The sequence below is a fragment of the Chaetura pelagica genome, unplaced genomic scaffold, assembly GCF_000747805.2.
Source record: "Chaetura pelagica isolate M959 unplaced genomic scaffold, ChaPel_1.0 scaffold7, whole genome shotgun sequence".
Taxonomy (NCBI): Eukaryota; Metazoa; Chordata; class Aves; order Apodiformes; family Apodidae; genus Chaetura; species Chaetura pelagica.
The window spans coordinates 2,966,738-2,988,797 of NW_009953920.1; the positions used below are offsets into that span (position 1 = coordinate 2,966,738).

The following is a 22,060-nucleotide window of genomic DNA, read 5'->3' on the forward strand; positions in this document are numbered from 1 at the left end:
TTTATGCCTGGGATTGTTCTGACCCAGGTGCAGGACCTTGCACTTGGCCTTGTTGAACCTCATGAGGTTGGCACTGGCCCACCTCTCCAGCCTGCCTGCAGACTTGCAGAGGATCCACTCAATACCACTGTCCATGTCTCCAACAAAGATGTTGAACAGCACTGGCCCCAATACTGACCTCTGAGGAGCACCACTTGTCACTTGTCATCTCCTTATTTTCCATGTGCCTTAGCAGAATTTCCAGGAGGATCTGTTCCATGATCTTCCTGGGCACAGAAGATTGACCAGCCTGTAGTTCCCTGGGCTTTCCTTTTCCCCCTTTTTAAAAGTAGGAGCTATGTGACCTTTTTTCTGTCACCAGACTGGCAGACTGTCAAATATGATGGACAGAGGTTTAGCAACAGCATCCACCAGCTCTCTCAGGACCTGTGGAGGCATAATGGGAAGCAAAAAGACACAGGATATTGGTGGTTTAGAAGCCATGGAAATATCTGAGAAGGGTCAGGCAGGAATTTGGGCTAATAATTAGGAATTATTAACAAAAGAATAAAGACCCCATCCCCTATTAGATGCAGGAGGAAACATGTCTTTAGTAACAGGACCAGTTATGTTGAGGGAATCCAACTCCCTAAGCTAGGTGACAGGGACCAAGATCAGAGCAATCCCCCCACAATCCAGGAGGAGATAGTCAGTGACCTGCTGCATCATATAGATGTGCACAAATCTCTGGACCCCGATGGGATGCACCCAAAAGTGCTGAAAGAGCTGGCAGGGGAGGTCACCAAGCCACTTTCCATCGTTTATCAGCAGTCCTGGCTGACTTGGGAGGTACCAGCAGATTGGAGATCAGCCAGTGTAAGCCCCATATATAAGAAGGGATGGAAGGATGACCCAGGAATTTACAGGCCTGTTAGTCTGACATCACTGCCAGGGAAGCTGATGGAACTGATCATCCTGAGTACCATTACAAAGTGCATGCATAACAACCAAGTGATAAGGCCCAGTCAGCACGGGGTTGTGAAGGGCAGGTCCTGTTTGACTAACCTCATCTCCTTCTATGACAGGGTGACCTGCTTATTGGACAAGGAAAGGCCTGTGGATGTTGTCTACCTTGATTTTAGCAAGGCCTTTGACAAGGTTTCCCACAGCATTCCTAGAGAAACTGGCTGCCTGTGGCTTGGATATGCACACGCTTTACTGGATAAAAAATTGGTTGGATGGCCAGGCCCAAAGAGCTGTATTGAATGGAGTTAAATGCAGTTTGCAGCCTGTCATGAGTGGTGTTCTCCAGCTCAGTGCTGGGGCTACTCCTATTTAACATCTTTGTTGATGATTTGAATGAGGGGATAGAGTGCACCCTCAGTAAGTTTGAAGAAGACACTAAGCTGGGTGGGAGTGTCGATCTGCTTGAGGGCAGGGAGGCTCTGCAGAAGGAACTAGAAAGTCTTGATAAGGCCAACGGTTGGGTACTGCTCTTAGGTCACAACAACCCCCAGCAGTGCTACAGCCTTGGGGAGGAGTGGCTGGAGCTGCCCGGCAGAGAGGGGGACCTGGGGGTGCTGATTGACAGCCAGATGAACATGAGCCAGCAGTGTACCCAGGTGGCCAAGGCGAACGGCATCCTGGCCTGCATCAGGAATAGTGTGACCAGCAGGGATAGGGAGGTGATCCTGCCCCTGTACTCTGCCTTGGTGAGGCTGCATCTCGAGCACTGTGTGCAGTTTTGGGCGCTGCAGCATCGGAAGGACATTGAGGTGCTGGAGGGGATGCAGAGAAGGGCAACTAAGCTGATGAGGAGTCTGGAGAGCAGGTCTTATGAGGAGAGGCTGAGGGAGCTAGGGCTGTTCAGCCTGGAGAAGAGGAGGCTGAGGGGAGGGGTTATTGGTCTCTTAAAACTACATGAAAGGAGGTTGTAGTGAGGTGGGTGTTGGCCTCTTCTCCTTAATGACTCATGATAGGACAAAAGGAAACGGAGTCAAGTTTTGCCAGGAGAGGTTCAGATTGGGTATTAGGAAAAAAACATTCACAGAAAGAGTGGGGAGGCATTGGAACAGACTGCCCAGGGAGGTAGTGGAGGTACTGTCCGTGGAGATGTGAAAAAACAGATGGACGTGGTGTTTCAGGAGGTGGTTTAGTGGTTAGGGGTTGTAGGGTGGATGGTTGGACTTGATGATCTGGAAGGTCTTTTCCAACCTTTATGATTCTTTAATTCTGTGATCTCATCAGGTTCCATAGACTTGTACACCTTCAGGTTCCTTAGATGGTAACAAACATGTTCTTCTATGGGAAGGGGGAGGTGTACTTCATTCTCCCAGTCCATGCTTTCACCTGCTGTGACTCATGAGGTAAGGCTTGGAGCACTTGCCAGTGAAGACTGATGCAAAGAAGTAATTGAGAACCTCAGCCTTCTCATTGTCCTGCATAGGTTTCAATTTTCCTTCAGGAGAGGGCCTACATTTTCCTTGGTTGTCCTTTTTCCCCCAACATACCTATAAAAGCTTTTCTTCTTTGCAACCCAGACAAGATTTAATTCTATCTGGGATTTGGCTTTCCTAACCTGATCCCTAGAGGCTCAGACAATCTCTCTGTAGTCCTCCCAAGGTACCTGACCTAGCTTCCACCTTCTGTATGTATTCTTCTTATTTTTTAATTTTTCTAGGAGTTGTTTGCTCATCCACACCAGAATGTTCAAGAATTATCTCAATAAGCGAACACAGCTCAGGACCATCCTTTGGAAAATGCTATTTAAAACGTAAAAACTCTTGCAAATATCAGAAATACGTAGAGAATTATCTGCACTACACACTTGTGGTGTAATTTATTATGAACTGCAGATGGATTTATCAGCTCAAAAGTTGGATCAGTAACTTCTTTGACTCGGGTTTGAATAGGTAGGAATTCAGCAACCTGAGATTCGTTCTAACTCACATGACAATAGCTGTTAGAAAAGTGGCAAAGGCTGTCACATTACTTTTATATGTTCTTTCATCTGCCATAAACAGATGTAATTTTAAACTTCCTTCAATGCAGTTTTGTTACCAAGGAGTAACAGGAAAAGAAAGAAAATTTCTCTTGCTCTTCTTCTTAAAAAGGCAGTATTTTTTTACTTGGAATACAATGTCCTCCTTTACTGTTAACCATCACAGCTTTGTTGTATGAAGCAGATGGTCTGCCTTCTATGTTAAATTACTGGGCTTCAGATCTTTCAACCACCAGCCACTGGGGTTTGTCTACTTATGTCTTTCCTATAGGTGATTTTATTGTTTTTCTCCTTAGTATGGAATTAACATTTTGCAATATAGCACAAGAGAAAACAACATATGTTCATGATGGCTTTTTTTGCTTTCTATAGATGAAATACATAGTAACTACCTGTACTTGATATTTTACTTTACTGGTGAATCACTTTTACTTGTGAATCATTATTAGCAACTAGCATGTTTCACAAATGTAATTGCTCATATACACCCTTGAGATGCCTTCTATCATGTCTTAATAATACCTTCATCTAACTTCTTAAGTGAAACAATTTGATGTTTGTAACCTATGTCTGACTAGGATTTTTTACAACAGGTTGTTAGATTTTCTCTGGCCTGATTAAATGGTGTCATCTTGGCATCATCATGTGAACAATAAAAAAAGGAGGCTACAAAAGGAAAAACTGAGTGAAACAACAGGTCTAAAATTACTGCACTTAATTATTTTAATGTATTATTTCCATGCAAATTGAACTTCCATCTATACTTGTAGTAAATTTCCTTCTCTGCTAACTTAATTTTATTTAATCACTTTGGTTAGGTCTAAGTGAACATACCTCACTGTTCTCAGATTCTCCTTTTTTTTTTCAAATGTGTAAAATTTGTGCTTGCCACAGAGCACTTATGGGCAAATAAATACATTCATATGGCTAGAAGCTCCCTAGGAGTTTTTTGCATCTGACTCTTATCTTTTTATAAAATATCCAATCCACTTTGTTTCAATAAAGTTTCCATGGTCATTGTAAGTTGTCAGCTTCCTGGACTAATTAATTCTGAGGATGTTTTTACTTAAGTGATCATATGCTTACCAGCACTTACGGAGTGCTAGAGCTCTGACCCCTAAACTCTTAAGTAGTAACAGAAGCAGAGGGCTTCACAGTTAGCACAGGGAATGTGAACACTTTTCCAGTTACTCAAACTCTGTCCTTTCCTAATGCACAGCAAGCAAAAATATATTTGACAAAATTGTTCCAACTTGAAATGCCCTGTTAGGTGTATGAGTCTATAGCTGGGCATACACTGATCATTTCTGCTTTCAAATTGATGACTACCAGCAGCTATTGCTGCTGCCATGCCTGGAAGAATCCAGGATGGTCCTTGCTCTCAGCGGTTGACAGCTCCTACTGAGTAAATTAACCAGAGATTTAAATACATAACTTGGACATTTCAGGTTTTAACACCTCAGACATAACTTACCATATCTAATTTAACAGACAGACACACAGCTTTTTGTTAGAATTACGTTTATGTTGCAGAGTATGTTGCTGTACATCTTCAGGACTGTTTCTGCAGTTGTAAAGTGGCTACTGCATCATTGTCAAGGTGACAGCTCACAACTTGGGCTGTCAGTGATGGTGGAATTAGTTCTAACATCATTCTCCTATCTTCTTTTTCTTTCTCCAAAAACATGGAATCTGTAGAAGGGAGAAACATAGGGCTCTGGTATAATATTTTCTCTGTTCTTGATCATCTAGAGATAGAATCATAGAATCGCAGAATGGTTCGGGTTGGAAGGGACCTTAAAGATCACCTAGTTCCAATGGCCCTGCCGTGGGCAGGGACATCTTCCATTAGGTCAGGTTGCACAAAGCTCCATCCAACCTGGCCTTGAAAAATTCCAGGGAGGGAGCATCCACAACTTCCCAGAAAACCTGTTCCAGCAACTCATCACCCTCAAAGTGAAGAATTTCTTCCTAATGTCTAATCTAAATCTATTATCTTTCAGCTTAAAAACATTACCTCTCAAACTATCACTACATGCCCTTGTAAAAAAATCCCTCCCTAACTTTTGTGTAGGCCCACTTCAGGTATTGGAAGGCTGCTATAAGGTCTCCCTGGAGCCTTCTCCAGGCTGAACAATCCCAACTCCCTCAGCCTGTCTTCATAGGAGGGCTGCACCAGCACCCTGATCGTCTTCGTGGTCCTCCTTTGTACTTAATCCAACAGCTCCACGTCCTTATGTTGAGGGCTCCAGAACTTGACACAGTACTCCAGGCAGGGTCTCACAAGAGCAGAGTAGAAAGAAGGGTAGAATGACCTGCCTCGACCTGTTGGTCACACTTCTTCACAGCTCAGGACATGGTTGGCTTTCTGGGCTGCAAGCACACATTGACAGGTCATGATGTCTCATCAACCAACACCCCAAGTCCTTTTCCTCAGGGCTGCTCTCAATCCATTCTCCACCTAAGCTGTAATTGTGCTTGTGCAGGACCTTGCACTTGGCCTTACTGAATTCCATGTGGTTGGCATGGGCCTATCTCTCAGGCCTGTCAAGGTTCCTCTTGATGGCATCTCTTCCCCCAGCCTGTCAAACGCACCACACAGCTTGGTGTCATTGGCAAACTTGCTGAGGGTGCACTCAGTTCCACTGTCCACTCTGCCAACAAGGATTGTTTTAACCTTCACAGTTTCTAAAACCTCCTTCTATATCTAAGTCAAGAAAGTGTCCACACTATTCTGAAAGTTAAGTGTCTGTCTTACAGAAGCTGTATTATTTATTGGTGGGAATCACTAATATAGTTTCCTGGTGGACAGCTGAGGTGTGGTAAGCAAAATGTATCATAATGGTAGCAGAAAAGGATGGCAAAGCTAATGTCAGTTGGCATGTTGCTGCCTGCCTGAAGGTAGAAAGCACAGACATAGTGCCAGAGCACTTATGGTTTCTGTAAATGTGTTCTGAATAGCATTAGTATCTCCTTTCCCATGCCATTTTAAACACTGCAGTTGAATATAGTCAGGGGAACAAGTCTGTGCTGTTTCTGAGAATCACAGATAAGCACCAGTGAATCCCTTATCAGAGTATTACATGAGCTTCAAACACTGGGGTGTTTTCCTGGAATTTTAATCAGTGCTTGTTGGTTTTCTGCATACTTAAGGATGCTCACAAAGCTATAGGATAGTCTGGCTGCTTTCAGAGTCCCCTGTTAGAAAATCTCAGCTCTTAACCTTATTGGCCAGCTGTGTTGCAGCAAACAACTAGCCTTTTCCAAAAATATGAAACAAATGAACAGTAAAAAGAATAAGAGATGATCCCAGGGGTCAAAAAGAAGTGTGAAAGTAAAACACACTGACAAACTGAGCTGGAATGACAATGTTGCAGTCCAGCTTTCCCGTAGTGCTGACCGGGAGCAAGTTCAGAGAAAAGACAGAGTGAAAAACATTAGGCTTGGTTTTTTTAAAGTCTATTTCAACAGACTATACTGTATTTCTTGCTTTTATCAGAGGCTTATAGCAGAAGATGAGTTTACTTAAACATTACACTCAGAAGTACACAGTGTCAAAAGTGTTGTTCTGCTGTAAAACTAATAATTAAAAAGGGACATCATTTGTGAGATGAAAGTAGGAGAGAATTCCTTTGTTTTGATTTTTGGTATTGTGAATATATAATAGTAGAATGGAAAATCTTCAGTCCCAGCACATAATCTGTATGTCTGCAACCACTAGGCTAAAAAAAAAACCAACAAAACAAAAACAAAAACACAAAAAGAAAAAGCCCTATATAAAATTTTACATGGTCTGAGAACTCCCAGTGTGCCCTACTTGTGTGTGTTGCAATGTCCTTTGAGTGCTTAGGTTCTTGGCCAGCCATCAAGACCAGTAGCTATATGTGTTCCCCATGTTTTCATAGCATCACACGCTAGCTGAATTTGGAAGGGGCTTTTTGGAGGTCTTGTGGCTGACCTCCCTCCTGAAAGCAGGGTTCCAGCTTCACAATTAGATTCACTTTATTTGGGGCATCTCTTCTGATTGAGTGCTATTGCCCCTGCTGGGTTTGGCAACTGCTCCAGTGGGTGATCATCCTTACAGTTAAAACTGCAGTTCTTCATATGAAAGAGGAATTTCCCTTGTTCCAGACTATGTTCATTGTCTCTTCTGAGCATTTTTGGGATGAGTTTGGCTCTGTCTTCTCTCTAACTATTACTTAGGTGGCTGAAGACAGCAATTACATCCCTCTTTAGCCTTCTCTTCTTCCAGGTAATTGAACTAATCCCCTTAGGTTCTTCTCATTTGTCATATGCATTACTGCTATTTATTTAATGTATTTATTTTTTATTATATTTAGTCTTGAGAAGATTAAGAGGGGACCTTATTAATGTCTGTAAATATCCAAAGGGTGGATGTCAAGAATGGGCTGATCTTTTTTCAGTAGTGCCCTGTTATAGGAAGAGGGAAAACAGCACCAAGTTACAACACAGGAAGTTCCACCTCAACACGAGGAAAAGGTGGTGATGGAGCACTGGAACAGGCTGCCTAGAGAGGTTGTTGGAGTCTCCTTCTCTGGAGGCTTTCAAGACCTGTCTAGATGTATTTGTGTGTGATATTTCTTAGAAGCTCCTGCTGCAGCAGGGAGCTTGGACTTGATGATCTTCAGAGGTCCCTTCCAACCCCTATGATTCTATAATGCAATGATTCTATGATTTATGCCTTTTTGTTTTGGTGAACCTTTGCTGAGCTCACTCCAGTTTGTAAGTGGTTTTCTTGTACTGGGGAGCCCAGAAGTAGACACACTATTTCATTTTTTTCAGTTAGCTGAATTCATAAACTTCTGTTTGACTCCAAGACAAGGAGTTTTCACTCCGTCTGTATTTCCAATATATAACTATATATATAACTATTGATATATTGTCTGCTGATAAGATTTATAAATTAAAAGACCGGTCAATGGTATAAGCTAAAAATGTTTTGTCTACTTCTTTGAAGATATAGCCAGGGAGCTGCATAAAAATATGTTTGAGGAAAAATCATATTGGTGGCAGGGCCATACCACCTGAGCCAAACTGAATTAATTCAAAGTTTTCAAGTTGCCGGTTGTTCTTAGAAACACATACATTATAAGAAGTTTGCATCGAGGAAAGTCTGAATTCTTTTTTCATAGGACTTTAAAACCTTGTAGGAGGATATAGTCACACCCACATCCTCACCTTTCTCAGTCATGCCTTCTGGAATGTAATCTTCCTAGTAAGATGTTCCACCTGTTCTTTGCCACTGTTGCACCTTTACTATGGCATTTCCCAAAGGCTGTCTGACAGCTCTCTATACTTAAAGAGTGTCTTTTCCAGCCAATCTAAAGGGAGACCTAAAACTGAAGTTCTTGATCTGATTAATGTAATGTCCACAGTGAAAGGTTTGAGCAAAGAAAGAGCTCTTGAGATATGGTCCACTTATAAACTTCTATGTATTCCCTTTTTATCTCTTGTATCTTAAAATAATGAAGCCAAATGCAAAACTGTAGAGAGTTTCAAGAAAGTTGCTCATGTGTGTCATATCAAAAGGTTGATAAGTAAGTCTTCTGCCAGAAAGCCCTCAAAATAAAGGATTCATATTGGGAATCTCTTAATGGAGACTTTTATTAAACTATCACTTATACAAGTGATTAATTACACAATAAATACTTTTACACAATAAATTCTTTTAGATTTCACCTGGTGCCCATGCAGTACAGTGCTGGTGATGCTAGCTGGCTTCAGTCAGACTTGCAGTGCACAATAAATCACATATGCATACCTAGGCACCTTTTGATGTTGAAAATGTGTCATGCTTTTATAACATAGCTATCTGATAATACAAAATGTACAGCTATTTATATACAAATAATTGTTGTGTTTCAGAATAGTCATAGTCAGTGCAACTGACTAAACAGAGTACTGGTAGATCAATAAGATACACCCTTGATTCTCCAGAAAATGCAAGCACATAGCTGTAGGACTTAAACAGAACAGCAAAGTAGTAACTGAGAAGCCATTCAGAATATGAGCAGTGTCATCTACTCTGTCCCTCTAAATTTAGGTATCCATGAAAACATGCATTAAACAAACGCTTCCAGTTAACCTTCTTCATTCCTTGAAGTAATTATGTAAACTGCTCTATGGTGAAGGCTGGACAGCAAATCCTCAGTGTCATTTCTGGATTTTAGAGCATTTGAAAAGGTTTTTGGATTGTGTTTTGCTCTTTCTTTTCCTCTGTGCTTCTTTATTTTGCTGTTTCAGAAAAGACTAATTTCACAAGCTTAAATTGCCATACTGTGGTGGAATGGGATCCTTCCACATTTCCCATGAAAACTGCTTTACACATCCCACGTGCCAGAAGCATTAATAGGATTGGTATAAATATTGAAGGCAGAATAAAGAATCACTCTTAATTGATGTGTGAAAGCATCTGAAAATGCCCTAAGGTTTTACTACAGTCAGCAAGAGTTAAATACAGGCTTAAATGTCAACCAGGAAAATATTTTGCCATGCTGAATTGGGAACTCCATAGTGAAAGTAATAGATTATACCCAACCCTTTAAGAATATTTATCTGTGGTATAATACCTATTGCTTTGAAGAAATAAGATGTAAGATAAAATGTCAATGCCTCACAGCCACCTTTCAGGGCATGTATGTAAGTGTATCTTTACTATCTTCTTCTGATTTTAATGACCTTACCAGTAGCTGAAGCAACAAAATGAGGAAATAAGAAAAAGATTGAAATTATGTTCTTTAACATCAATTAATAAAAATGCTCTTGTGCTCCTTTATTGTACCTGTGCTTTTCCAGAATATACTTTAAGGTTAAAGAAATACAAATACTTTTTGTAATGAGTTTGTCATTAATACACTTTTTGTAGTCTACACTTCTATGTAGAAAACAGTTCCCAAAATGTTAAGTATGTGTTAAAATACTCTCTGTTCAGTATATTCTTTATATCTCTGGTTAAAAAAATATAAAGTGCTCATAATACATAATGTTTATAAAAATGCATCACTTCTTGATTACAATATTGCTTTGTCGTGTCTACTAGATGTTGTAAATGTCTGCAGGTATGTGTGTCTGCATGGGAATGTAGTGATAGATATAAATACTATTTTTCTTACCAACAGATATTTCCTGGACTGATTCTCTCAGACATTAAGCCTGCCAAACGAATGAAATTCAAGACAGTCTGCTACCTGCTTGTTCAGCTCATGCACTGTCGTAAGATGTTCAAAGCCGAGATACCTTTCTCCAATGTCATGACGTGTGAAGATGATGATAAGGTAATTCATATGGGCACTTTGGGCATCAGTTGCAGGGCCACATCAAGCAGACCTGCTCTGAGAATACATGGGGTGACCTGACCAGCTGCATGTTCTTCCTAAAGAGTCTGTACCCTTCTGTTCCCCTCACTCCAGTCATAGGAGTCATCCCACCACATCTCAGTGATGTCAATAATGTTATAGCCCTGCAGGCTTGCACACATTTCTAACTTCTCTTGTTTGTTGCCCAAGCTACATGCATTTGCACAGAGGCATTTAAGTTGGGCCCCCGTTGAAGCTGTCTTTGTAGCTGGGATTACTGGCTGGGATCTTTGCTAAAGTCCATTCTTCTTTCCAATTGGAAAACTAAGGTATCAGTCAGCAGTTAACCCTTCCCACTGTTAATAAGTATTCAAGTGTAATATTCATATAACATAACCTATGTAAGCTAATGATCTGCTGTAGTCCACTGTTCACTGATGAGGATCTCAGAATAACTATTTGTAGAATAAGACAGGAAATAGCCATACCTGCAGAATTGCATGCATAGACATCACCATTCCTTTTTACCATCTGTTTTAAAATTATATTTTCTAGTGTAGCCTTTAAAAAGTGGTCTATTAAGTACTGACTGCTGTGAAGGGAGAAATTGTGTGTGCTTTTGTAACATCTTGCTGACTCAACTGATTATATCCTGAGCCAACACCCTTATACCTGAGCAGGCTTGCCATTTTATGATGTTTCAAATTGTCTTCCTGAACTCTGCAGATGTTAGATAAAAAAGTATTCCTTTAACTGTATAAAAATAGTACAGCTTGCCTGAGCTTGGTTGTCAAAACTCTTCTGGGAATTAAGGCTTGACCCCTTCTGAGGTGAAATGGATGTTCAATTGATGTCTCTTTCTGTTCAATGTGCTAACCATTAGATGACTGTTTTCTTTTATAAGGTTTGCCTACATCTTTCTCACTCTAGTTAAAAAATTCTGCATCTACAAGAGTATATTGTGAAGGCCCTGATCCTTTCAGTGTGCTAGGACATGGGCAGTCATACCAGTGTAGATCTAGCCATAATGGTTTAGATTATAGTTCCCTTAACTGAAAGTTATCACCAGTGTGGCTGAGATAATGCTCTCTGTGTGGCTGAGTGCTCTCTTTGAAAAGTGAAACAGATTGTCTAAAATCCCTTTCAGAAATGCTCTGTGTTAAATCTTTAGCACTGAAAAGGACTGTGAATGATCATCTTGTTAGTTGTGGAAATAATGTCAGTGAGGCACAGGTTAGCTCTGATAATTTCTTGGAGTGCTCCATCTACATCTGCAAGGGCATTTAAGGCATAACAAGAAGGTCTTGACAAGAAAGCCACTTTGGTGAGTTAAAGATAGGAACATTTGAGATTTCAGATCCTCTGAAATCACATATGGTTATTGTGCAAGTGGTTAAGAAAAGTTATCTTTATTGTTACCTAGACAGACTTGGAGAGTAGAACTTATTTTGTATCATGAAGAATCTTGTTGCCTTGTTTTCAGGATGCCCAGAGCTCCCTATCTTCCATTAAAAAAAAAACAAACAAAAAAACCCCAGAACTCAGTAAAGTCACACTGATTAGGATCAAGCTGATTGTTTCCTCAGTGGCAGAGAAGTGTCAGAACAGTATGTTGAGATAATTCTTCTGGATGAGGATTGAAATCTTGGAATGTAGTGGCATTTTTTTCATTGATTTTGAAGAGATTGGGGCTTCAACTAAGGAGTTTTTAAAATATGGCAATCGAGAAGAGATGTGATCTCTTTCTTTTGTGGTTGCTCTGCTTAATGAACTCCTCATCCTGTCTGTGAGCTTGAGATAATATGAAAAAGCAGTGAAAAATTTCAATTTTAATAAAATCTGTGTTTCTTTCTTCATCTGTGCTACAGAGGAGAGCGTTAAGGACAGCCTCTGAAAAACTCAGGAATCGTTCCTCTTTTTCTACCAATGTTGTATACAATACTCCAGGAACCCGAGTAAACAGATACATCAGCCGTTTGATAGAGGCCCGACAAACTGAGTCTGAGATGGCTGACTTGAACTTCATTACCCTGAAGTATAAGCAAATTGAACGTGAATATAAAGTAAGGGTTTTTAAAATTATTTTTACTTATTTCGCTGACCATAAGCCAACTAGCATTGGTTTTTTGCTTGTTTTTAGACAACATTTAAATTCTACTTGCTATCTTTAAATAATCCTCTTGACTGTCAGCTAAGAAAGAGACATAATCTCCACCTTCTATGGAAGTAATTGGAGAGGACAAAAAGAAAGATCAGTATCTTGCTACTCATCAGGATCCTAACCCATAAAGTTACGCATCCAGTGTTTTGGCTTTTCTTTTGCTTCTCCCAAGTGCCTGACCTGCATCATCTGTTTGGTTCTCTGTCATGGCAGTGTGGCCACCTACTGTCTCATCTGCTCAGGAGAAGCATTAACAACAGGAGGATGCTTTCCTCTGCATACACAGCTTGATAAATATTGTTCCCATAAATTATACAAAATATAAAGAAGTCTTAAATCTCTGGTCAAGAGATCTTATGGCAGTTGTTGTGCTGAAACCAGTGGACTTACTCCAGACTTATAAGCCTGCTAACAAAGTAGATTTGTTTGTGTATACAAGCTGTTTTCATTGGAAAAAAAAAAAAAAAGCCTTTAGTTTATGTGTTTAAAAAAGCAAAAATGACATGATTTTGGATTACTTTGGCAGCAGCATTTATTTCTCCACTGTAAGTCACTTGGTAGTCTTAAGATGTCATGTCAGTACTGTTTTGAGTCAGAGGGATGTGAGCCACATTGGACTCAGTTTTTTAAAGCTGTTAAGTAGTAACTTTGGTTTCAAGTTTCCACAGCCATTTATTATTTAATTATAATGGTTTTATTTTAAAATAGGAAAGTCTCTTGGTATAAATTAGATTGAAATTTGGATCTTTCTGAGGAAAGAATCGTGTTTCCACATCTTAAAAGTGTTCTAAGGACTGTGGCTTAGTGGAATCAGTGACAGTAACTGCTCAAACCGAGCCCCTGTCTTTCATTAGAAGCTGCCCTCAGCCCACCTGTTAGTGTCCAGTCCTGAGCAGCTGAGGCAACAAAACTCCTTAAAGGCAGAACCAAGGGCATTTTGACCTTTTTGTGTGTGTGTATGTTTTTGTTTTGTTTTGGTTTTGTTTGTTTGTGGAGGCATTTTTTGTTTGGGTTTTGGTTTTTTGTTTGGTTTTTTTGTTTGTTTGTTTTTGCTTGGTTTGGTTTTTGTTTTTTTTGTGATGTATAAGTGGAGAGGAGGGAATGCCACTTTCTTCTGGTTCAAACTGGATGAATCCTTTTTTGCTCCAAAAGATTAATAATGTCTGAGCCTCACCCAGATTTAGTAGTTATGGGGCAAAAACTAAATAGCTAGGCCAACAGGAAACAGAAGTTGAAACAGAAGGCTGTCAAGAAATAATTAGTAGTCAAATGATAATTAGTAGCTGTGTAGAATTGCCTCATCTTTTTGTGTTTGTAAAATTGATAAGGGCTGGTTTTCTTTTAGGCTCTTTTTTACTGAGAATGGACAAGTGTGGGTGGCTGGATATGTATAAAATGCTCACTGTCTTTAATTTCTTAATTTCTTTAACAGTACCACCAGCTTCAGGATGAGTACTTCACCAGTGCTGTAGTTCTCTCACTAATTCTAGCTGCCTTATTTGGCCTTGTCTACCTTCTAATAATACCACAGTAAGTGTTTGCCTTTTACCTTTATAATTCAAAGTGGAACATTTTCAAGCTTCCTGCCCAGGACAAATCATTAATGTCTTTGGAATGGGAATTAGCACCCAGGTTGGTATCTTCTCAAACAGAAGATTCTCTGTTGGTATATCCTCAGTTTAACTTTTCCATTTGTCCAAAGTAGCCACATTTTTCTGGCTTATTTAAAACAATTTCCTCCCTGTTTCCTTTTTTCTTTTGGTAGAAGGAGGCACTTAGAAGACAAAACCACTGAAATCTGCTAAACATTTCTGCACTACAAAGATGTTACCGCAACTTTTCTAAATATATTTGTGCAGGCTTTCAACCAGATATTTCAGGCAGCAAAGATAAAACTATACATAACTTAGTGAGAACTAAATACTGAAGTATTAATCCAGCTTTTTGACCCTAAGTTATAGCCTGCATTAAGATTCTTGGTATCAAAGCTATCACCACACAAACAACCTAGTGCAAAGTTGTTTTTTTCTTTTACATGTTTTGAGATGACATCCAGAATGATTTGTTCCAACACCTTACCAGAGATGGAGGCAAGACTAACTGGCCTGTAGATCCGTGGGTCCTCCCTCTTGCCCTTTTTGAAGGCTGGAGTGACATTAGCCCTCCTCCAGTCCTCAGGCACCTCTCCTGTTCTCCATGACCTCTCAAAGATGATGGAGAGAGGCCTAGCAATAACATCTGCCAGCTCTCTCAGAACTCATGGATCTATCCCATCAGGGCCCATAGATTTATGGGTGTCCAGTTTGGCTAAGTGCCCTCTAACCTGATCCTCGTCTACCAAAGGAAATTCTTCCACTCTCCAGACCTTATCTCTTACCTCCAGGGTCCAGGATTCAAGAGGGTTGGCTTTAGCAGTGAGGACTGAAGCAAAGAAGGCGTTAATTAACTCTTCCTTCTCTGTGTCTTCTGCCTCTAGGGCACTTACCTCAGTCGTCAGAGGGCCTGCATTTCCCCTACTCTTCATTTTTACAGCCTTAATGATTCAATGATACAATTGTGTTCAATATTAAAAAAAATATTATTAATAATATTTTTCAGATGATAATATAAAAATACTCAAAACAAGTTTCATTTACTTTTACTACTTATTAGGATTTCGGTGGGACTAGAAATAGCCACAGAATAAACTTTCTGAAAATCACATTTTAAATTCTGGTCTTTTCTATTCACAAATCCTCAGTCATAATAATGCCTACTCCTGTATTCTATTATTTTTAATTGAAAGTTTGAGAAATACCTTTTTAAAAAAAATCATCATCATGTAAATTTTATCTAATATCTTTTCATCTGAAGAATTAACAGTCACCTACAACAATAATCTTATTTCCAGATGACCTCTGTTAGCTAATTGATGTGTAGTTAAGAACTCACTCACCTAAACCTGAAGTAACACACAGCTGCAGTACATGGCAATTTAGAACAAGGAGAGACAATGAGTATTAGTGTAGTGGAAAGCAAAATGAATTTCCAAGAACCATATGATGTGGTAGTTGATAACCTTTCCAAAAAGTATTGTCACATAAAGAACAGCTGGACAGAAATTTAGCTTAAGCTCTGATCTGACATCCACACAAGCTTCAGCAGAACCTGACTGCTTAAAGCCATGTTCGTCCCTGGGTTAGTTAGAATGGCCATCCACTGAATGGTCTTAAGTTCTTTCTTCCAGTAGCTGTTGGTGGTGTCTTCGTACAACCAAATTACTAGGCTTCTCAGGCTTTTCCCTCACTGTGACACAGATGAGAAACCATGACCTATACTAAAATTTTGGAAGTATTGGAAAATTTCCCCTGTCCACAGAATTTGGACCTCTTCAGATTGCCAAAGTAGTAATAAGTATGAAAAGAGAATTCAAAAGCCAAAACCAGACACGTAATGTGCTACTATAACAGGAGAAGAGATAATAATGGTGTTTGACATGTATCACAACATTCCAAGGAGAAGATTCAAAATCTGGAGACAAGAAAATGTAAGAAAGCCAGTTGCTGCATCAAAACACTGAAAGCAATGGACTTGACAATCTCAGAATTCCTGTGATCATCTGAGTAAAACAGCTAGTCAGCTAAAGATATGTTTTATATCCCCAAATGGAGATTGTGAAAGTAAGGCTATATTCCTGTCAACCTAAGCTGTCCTATTATGGATGCACACATGCAGTGTAGCTACTAAAAGCCCAGCTGATGAGCCTTTTGAATGTCTTATGCTGGTTTTATTTTTTTTAAACAACCCTTTGTTACTGGTGCTAACCTAAATCTCTGTCAGGGTCCCACTCAGTACTAATATTAGTTGTTGGCTGTTGCTACTTTAAAAGATGCTGTTGCTACTTTAAAAGATGCCGTTGCAATCATGTCTCCTGCATTTTTTTTCTAGCATACTGCCATCCTGAATACAAGCCAATTCTCTAAAAACACAGCAGAGCCTGCTGTCTATTAATACTTGTGTTCAGAATCCACGCTGTCAGCATCTAGAGGCACCTCCTTGTTCTGGATACACATACTACACCACAGTTTTTTCCCAGTTTGTGTATTGTTACATGAACTTGAAATGAAACCCAAATGCTGAGAAATTCTACTGTAGAAGAATTGCACTCTTCTGTTAGAAACACTATATAAGCATTTTTTTCCCCAGTGATGATCAAAGACACAGGTATATATATGGCTGGAGCCATGGCTCACATCTTCTGCACTGACTGGGTTATTCTTACAAGACTAGAAAATAAGATGTGAAGATCATGTTATGTTGTTGTCATATGGTCCTGGTTCCATGGATAGCTTGGGGCCAGGCTGTCCAGCATGTTCTGGAGGAGGGAAGTTCTTGGTCTGCACTCATGATGAGGAACAAGCCTATTTTGAATGATCAGGAGAGGGAAGAATAAAAATAATTATGACAGCATCTTTGTGAAACCTAAGATTTTTCTAACCATTGAGGAAGACTCAATAACAGGGAGTTTCTGTTTTGTTAGAAAAAGGGATCGAGGTCTGGTCTTATTTTATTTAAATGACTGAATTGACTGAACCCTGATTTCTGAATCTTTGAGAAGGAGACATTAGAAGGGAAAAGCCTCTGGTAGCTGTTTACACAACTGCCAAGACCTAGTGATTGGTTTACATATTCCACTTATAAGAGTCATCATGCTGAATTTTCTGCATTAACCTACAATTAGAAAGTGGCTTTCCTGACACACCATACAGTTGAATTTTTTAACTCCCTAGTGAGGTTAGAGTGGACACCATATACAAGAGCATTTACTGATTTCTTATTCTTGCGAGCAGTGCATTTCACTGTGAAATTTCCCCTGTGACAGTTAGTACCACAGGAAGGGTGAGGGGGAGATTCTCAAACATCCATGTAAAATACCATTTCACAGGGGTCCCTATGATATTTGTTCTTACCTGCTACTGAGTTGCATTGCTTTACTTCTATTGTGTTTTGGTTCTAGGAGTACCGTAGTTCTTGTTCTCCTGGTGTTCTGCATATGCTTCCTAGTGGCTTGTATTATGTACCTACATGTCACACGAGTACAAGTAAGTGATTGTATGACTATTCTTTTTGGTGGCTATGCTTTGTTTGTCCTTTGGAATATGAAGCCATCAGCACATACTCCCATCTGACTGGTGTCTGGATGTGAAGTCCTACTAACTTCTCTGTTTTCAAAACTTTTCCTGCCAAAGCAGCATCTGTTTTGATGGTAAAGTACAATGATTTGCATACACAACCCTTAGCCTTTTCAAAACCTTTAGTAATTATTCATTATCCTGCATTACATTTTCAGAAAAGTGATGATGCAGAAGGACATTTGGTTGTTGTAGGAGAGAATTAGGTCTTCCAGATCAGAATAAAGCATCTACAGACTTTTTTCTGATGAAAGAAATATCTAGTGGCTTAATCTAAATTTCGTATTTTCAAACAAACATCAGGAAAAAACGCATACACTGTTAACCAGCTTTGCTGATTAGCACACACTCATTTATAGGTAAGAAAAATTGCCCTTTGGCAGAAGAAAAGCAGTTATTTTCATGGAAAAATAAGCAGTATAATAGCAGAGTATCTGGTACAAAGCAGATCTTTATTTTTAAATTACACAATTATTTGAGACTAATTTTGATTATGTCCTTTGTTTCATAAAAGCACAGTTTTTTATAACCTGTTCTTGCATTTATGGATGGTAGAAACACAGATGAAGTTTGCTCCTTTTTGTGCCATTTCCCTGGAGCTCATGCAAATTTAAGGTTTGTTACAGCTGTTTGGCAGTCAACAGAATTTGAATTTATTATGGGTTCCTCTAGAGATTCAGTGTCTTAGAGGATCAAATCCAGCATTAGAAAAATAAAGAAATATAAAACCTGAGAGTATTGTAGTTTGAAATTTTGTGGTGAAAATTTGTCTTATATAATAAATAAAGACAATAAATACGCTATGTTTAATGAGTATAGAATTGTAAACTGATCATTCCACTATTTTAATCAGTCTTCTGGCACTTACTTGCTATTTTACACTGGACAAGTGACTGAACCTCTCCATGCTTTATCATCAAATGTCTCATTCACAAAAACACTATAATAATGTTTTACTGTACCAGTTACCTAGTGTTTTGAGGATCTGACAATATTTGTTCAGTTAAAAATTACACAAGTAAAAGAAAGCAAAGAAAAGTTAAACCCAAAATGCTATCATAAAAGAGCAGATGCAATCTTAGAATGACCAAAAGAAGTACAAATCATCTAAATGTCAATCAGAGTTTTAATTCAGGTATGTCTCATACCTTACCATTTAAAATTTTATTTTCCTTTTTAACCCAATAGCCTAGCATGTCAACATTTAGACCTTCAGCAAGCAGTAGATAACTTACTTGACTGCAAACAAAATGAATGCAATATATATATTTCCTTCAAACAAAGCTATTATTTTGTAATTTATTTATATAGATAAAAACACACATTCCACCTCATGTGTGCATAGGATTTTGGTCTAATTGGGTGGACAACTTGATCTGTAATGGTCATACTGAGCCTGGAAGCCAGTAATTAGTGGAGTAATTAGTGGAGTACCACAGGAGTTTACCCTGTGACATGTTTTCTTAAACATTTTTATCAATGACTTGGAGAAGTACATGGAGTATACTCATGTCAGGTTTTCAGTTGACTTAAATTTTGACATAATAGCCAATACATTGGCAGGATGGCCATTAAGGGGGATCTACATAGGTTGGCAAAATGGACCAACAGGAATTTTATAAAATACAACGTGGATAAATACGAAGTCCAGACCCTGAGAAGGAAGAACTCTCTGCAATGACACAGGCAGGGACCTTACCACCTCTGCAGAAATCGCCCTGGTGGTCAAGGCAGACCAGTACTTTTAGACTCTTTGAGGTCCCTTCCAACCTGAACTGTATGATAATGATGAATAAATGCATAAACAGTCTATGTGGGTTTTTTAGAGTGTAATTTTGGACATAGCTGTATCCTCTCCTTTGAGAGACAGCTTTTCAATCTTAGATTTTTGAAATTCAAAGGTTTTGTTCTGCAATTTGCTCGCTGCTTTTTTACAGGTGATATACCTCTGATACCCCAATACATTTTACTGATGCTGACTAATGGTTAAACTTATCCTGGTATAGCAAATTAACTCAGGTTCATAATAAGTTTATATGAGTTGACTGTTGATATTGCAATGGTTGCTCTCTACCTACATTTAAAAGGACCTAATCCATACTGAAGCCAGAATGTATTTGCAGATCCTACATGGCTTTTTATTTGTTTCATAGTTGCTATATTCTCATGTTTCATAGCCCAGATGAAGTTAATTCTCCTCTAACTATGTCAAACCATCTGAAATCTCAGGGGTTAGAACTAGCTGATATTTAAGGTCCCTTTCAACCCAAACCATTCTATGATCCTATGAACTTTCAATTCATGGTCAATACAGGGCAAATGTCTCTGCATATGTGAAAGGAAGGTGAGTTTCAATACATTATTTCTATTGTGCAAAGGCCACATAAGTCCCTCTCTGTGGGTAGTTTTCTGCCAGCTGCGAGCTGTGTTTTTGATGTTGATGATCAGAGAATCACAGAACCATTGAATGGTTTGGGTTGGAAAAGACCTTGAAGATCATCTAGATCCAACCTCCCTGCCATGGGCAGGGACACCTCCCACTAGATCAGGTTGCTCAGAGCTCCATCCACCCTGAACACTTTCAGGGATGAGACTTCTGTGACTTTCCTGGGCAACCTGTTCCAGTGTTCATACTGAAGAATTTCCTCCTAATATCTAATGTAAATCTCCCCTCTTCAAGTTTGAATCAATTTACCCCTTGTCCTCTTGCTACAAGCCCTTGTAAAAAGTTCCTCCCCAGCTTTCTTCTAGGCCCTCTTCAGGTAGTGGAAGGCTGCTATAAGGTCACCCTGGAGCGTTCTTTTCTCAAGGATGAACAGCCCCAACTGACTCAGCGTTTCTTCATAGGAGAGGTGCTCCAGCCCTCTATCATCTTCATGGCCCTCCTCTGGACTCTCTCAGGGAGCTCCATGTCCTTCTTATGTTCAGGGCTCCAGAACTAGACACAGTGTTCTAGGTGGGGTCTCACAGAAGCAAAAGAGGGGGACAGAATTGCCTCCCCTAGCCTGCTGGCCATGCTTTTTTTGAATCAGCCCAGGACACAGTTGGCTTTCTGGACTGCAAGCGTACATTGCTGGCCCATGTTGAGCTTCTCACTCACCATGACCCCAAAGTCATTCTCCTCAGGGCTGTTATGAATCCATTCTCCATTCAACCTGTATTTGTGCATGGTATTTCCCCAACCCAGGTGCAGATCCTTTTACTTGGCCTTGAGCTTCATGCAGTTTGCATTAGCTTATCTCTCAAGCCTGCCAACATCCCTCTGGATGGCATCCCTTCCCTCCAGTGTGTCAACCTCGCCACACAGTTTGGTGTCATCATCAAACTTACTGAGGGTGCACTCAATTCTACTGTCTGTGTTGCCGATAAAGATGTTAAATGGCACGAGTCCTAGTTCTGACCCTTGAAGAACGCCATTTGTCACTGGTCTTCATTTGGACATCAAGATGTTGATCTCTTTGAGTGTGTCCATCCAGCCAGTTCCTTACCCAATGAATGGTCCTTCCATCAAGTCTGTATTGTTCCAATTTAGATAGCAGGATGTTACATGGGACAGTGTCAAAAGCTTGGTGCAGGTCCAGGTAGGTAACATCAGTGGCTCTCCCCTTGTCCACTGATGCTTGTCACCCCATCGTAAAATGCCACCAAATTGGTCAGGAAGGATTTGAAGCTGTGTTTGCTGTCACCAATCACCCCATTGTTTTCCACGTGCCTTAGCAGAGCCTTCAGGAGGATCTTCTTCATGATCTTGCTGGGCACAGAGGTGAGACTGTCTGGCCTCCCATACCCTGGGTCTTTTTGTTTTCCCTCTTGAAAATGGTGGTTATGTTTCCCCTTTTCCAGTCAGTTGGAACTTCACCAAACTACCAAGACTTTTCAAATATGATGGACAGTGGCTTTGCACCTTCATTGGCCAGCTCCCTCAGGAGCTGTGTATGAATCCCACCAGGTCCCCATGGACTTGTGCACCTTCATGTCCTTCAGATGGTCATGAACCTGCTCGTCTCCTACTGTGGGGAGATCTTCCTTTTCACAGTCCATGCCTTTGCCTTCTCTAACTTGGATGATGTGACCAGAGCCTTTGCCAGTGAAGACTGAGCCAAAATAGTCAATGAGTACCTCAGCCTTCCCTATGTCCTGCTTGACCAGGTATCCAGTATCTTTATGGGGTGGACCCACATTTTCATTAGTCTTCCTCTTATCGCTGACATACCTGTAGAAACTTTCCATGTTGCCCTTAACATTCCTGACCAGATCCAATTCTCTCTGTGCCTTGTCTTCCTAACCTGATCCCTTGCTTCTCTGACAACTTCTCTATAGTTCTCCCAGGATACCTATCCCTGCTTCCACTCTTTGTAAAATTTGTTTTCACATTTAACTGTGTTCAGCTCATGAACTGAACAGCTTTTCTTCAGGGCTGGTGACTTTCATC

The 22,060-nt window shown here is 39.9% G+C and overlaps 1 protein-coding gene across 1 annotated transcript in view; it reads left to right on the forward strand.

Moving 5' to 3' along the window:
* ADCY1 (adenylate cyclase 1 (brain)) overlaps positions 1-22,060 on the forward strand; it is a 169,320-nt gene that overhangs the window by 120,660 nt on the left and 26,600 nt on the right. The window contains 4 exon segments of the mRNA XM_010001548.1: positions 10,120-10,275; positions 12,165-12,359; positions 13,890-13,987; positions 17,454-17,538. Of these exon segments, the coding sequence (XP_009999850.1) occupies positions 10,120-10,275; positions 12,165-12,359; positions 13,890-13,987; positions 17,454-17,538 (534 nt within the window).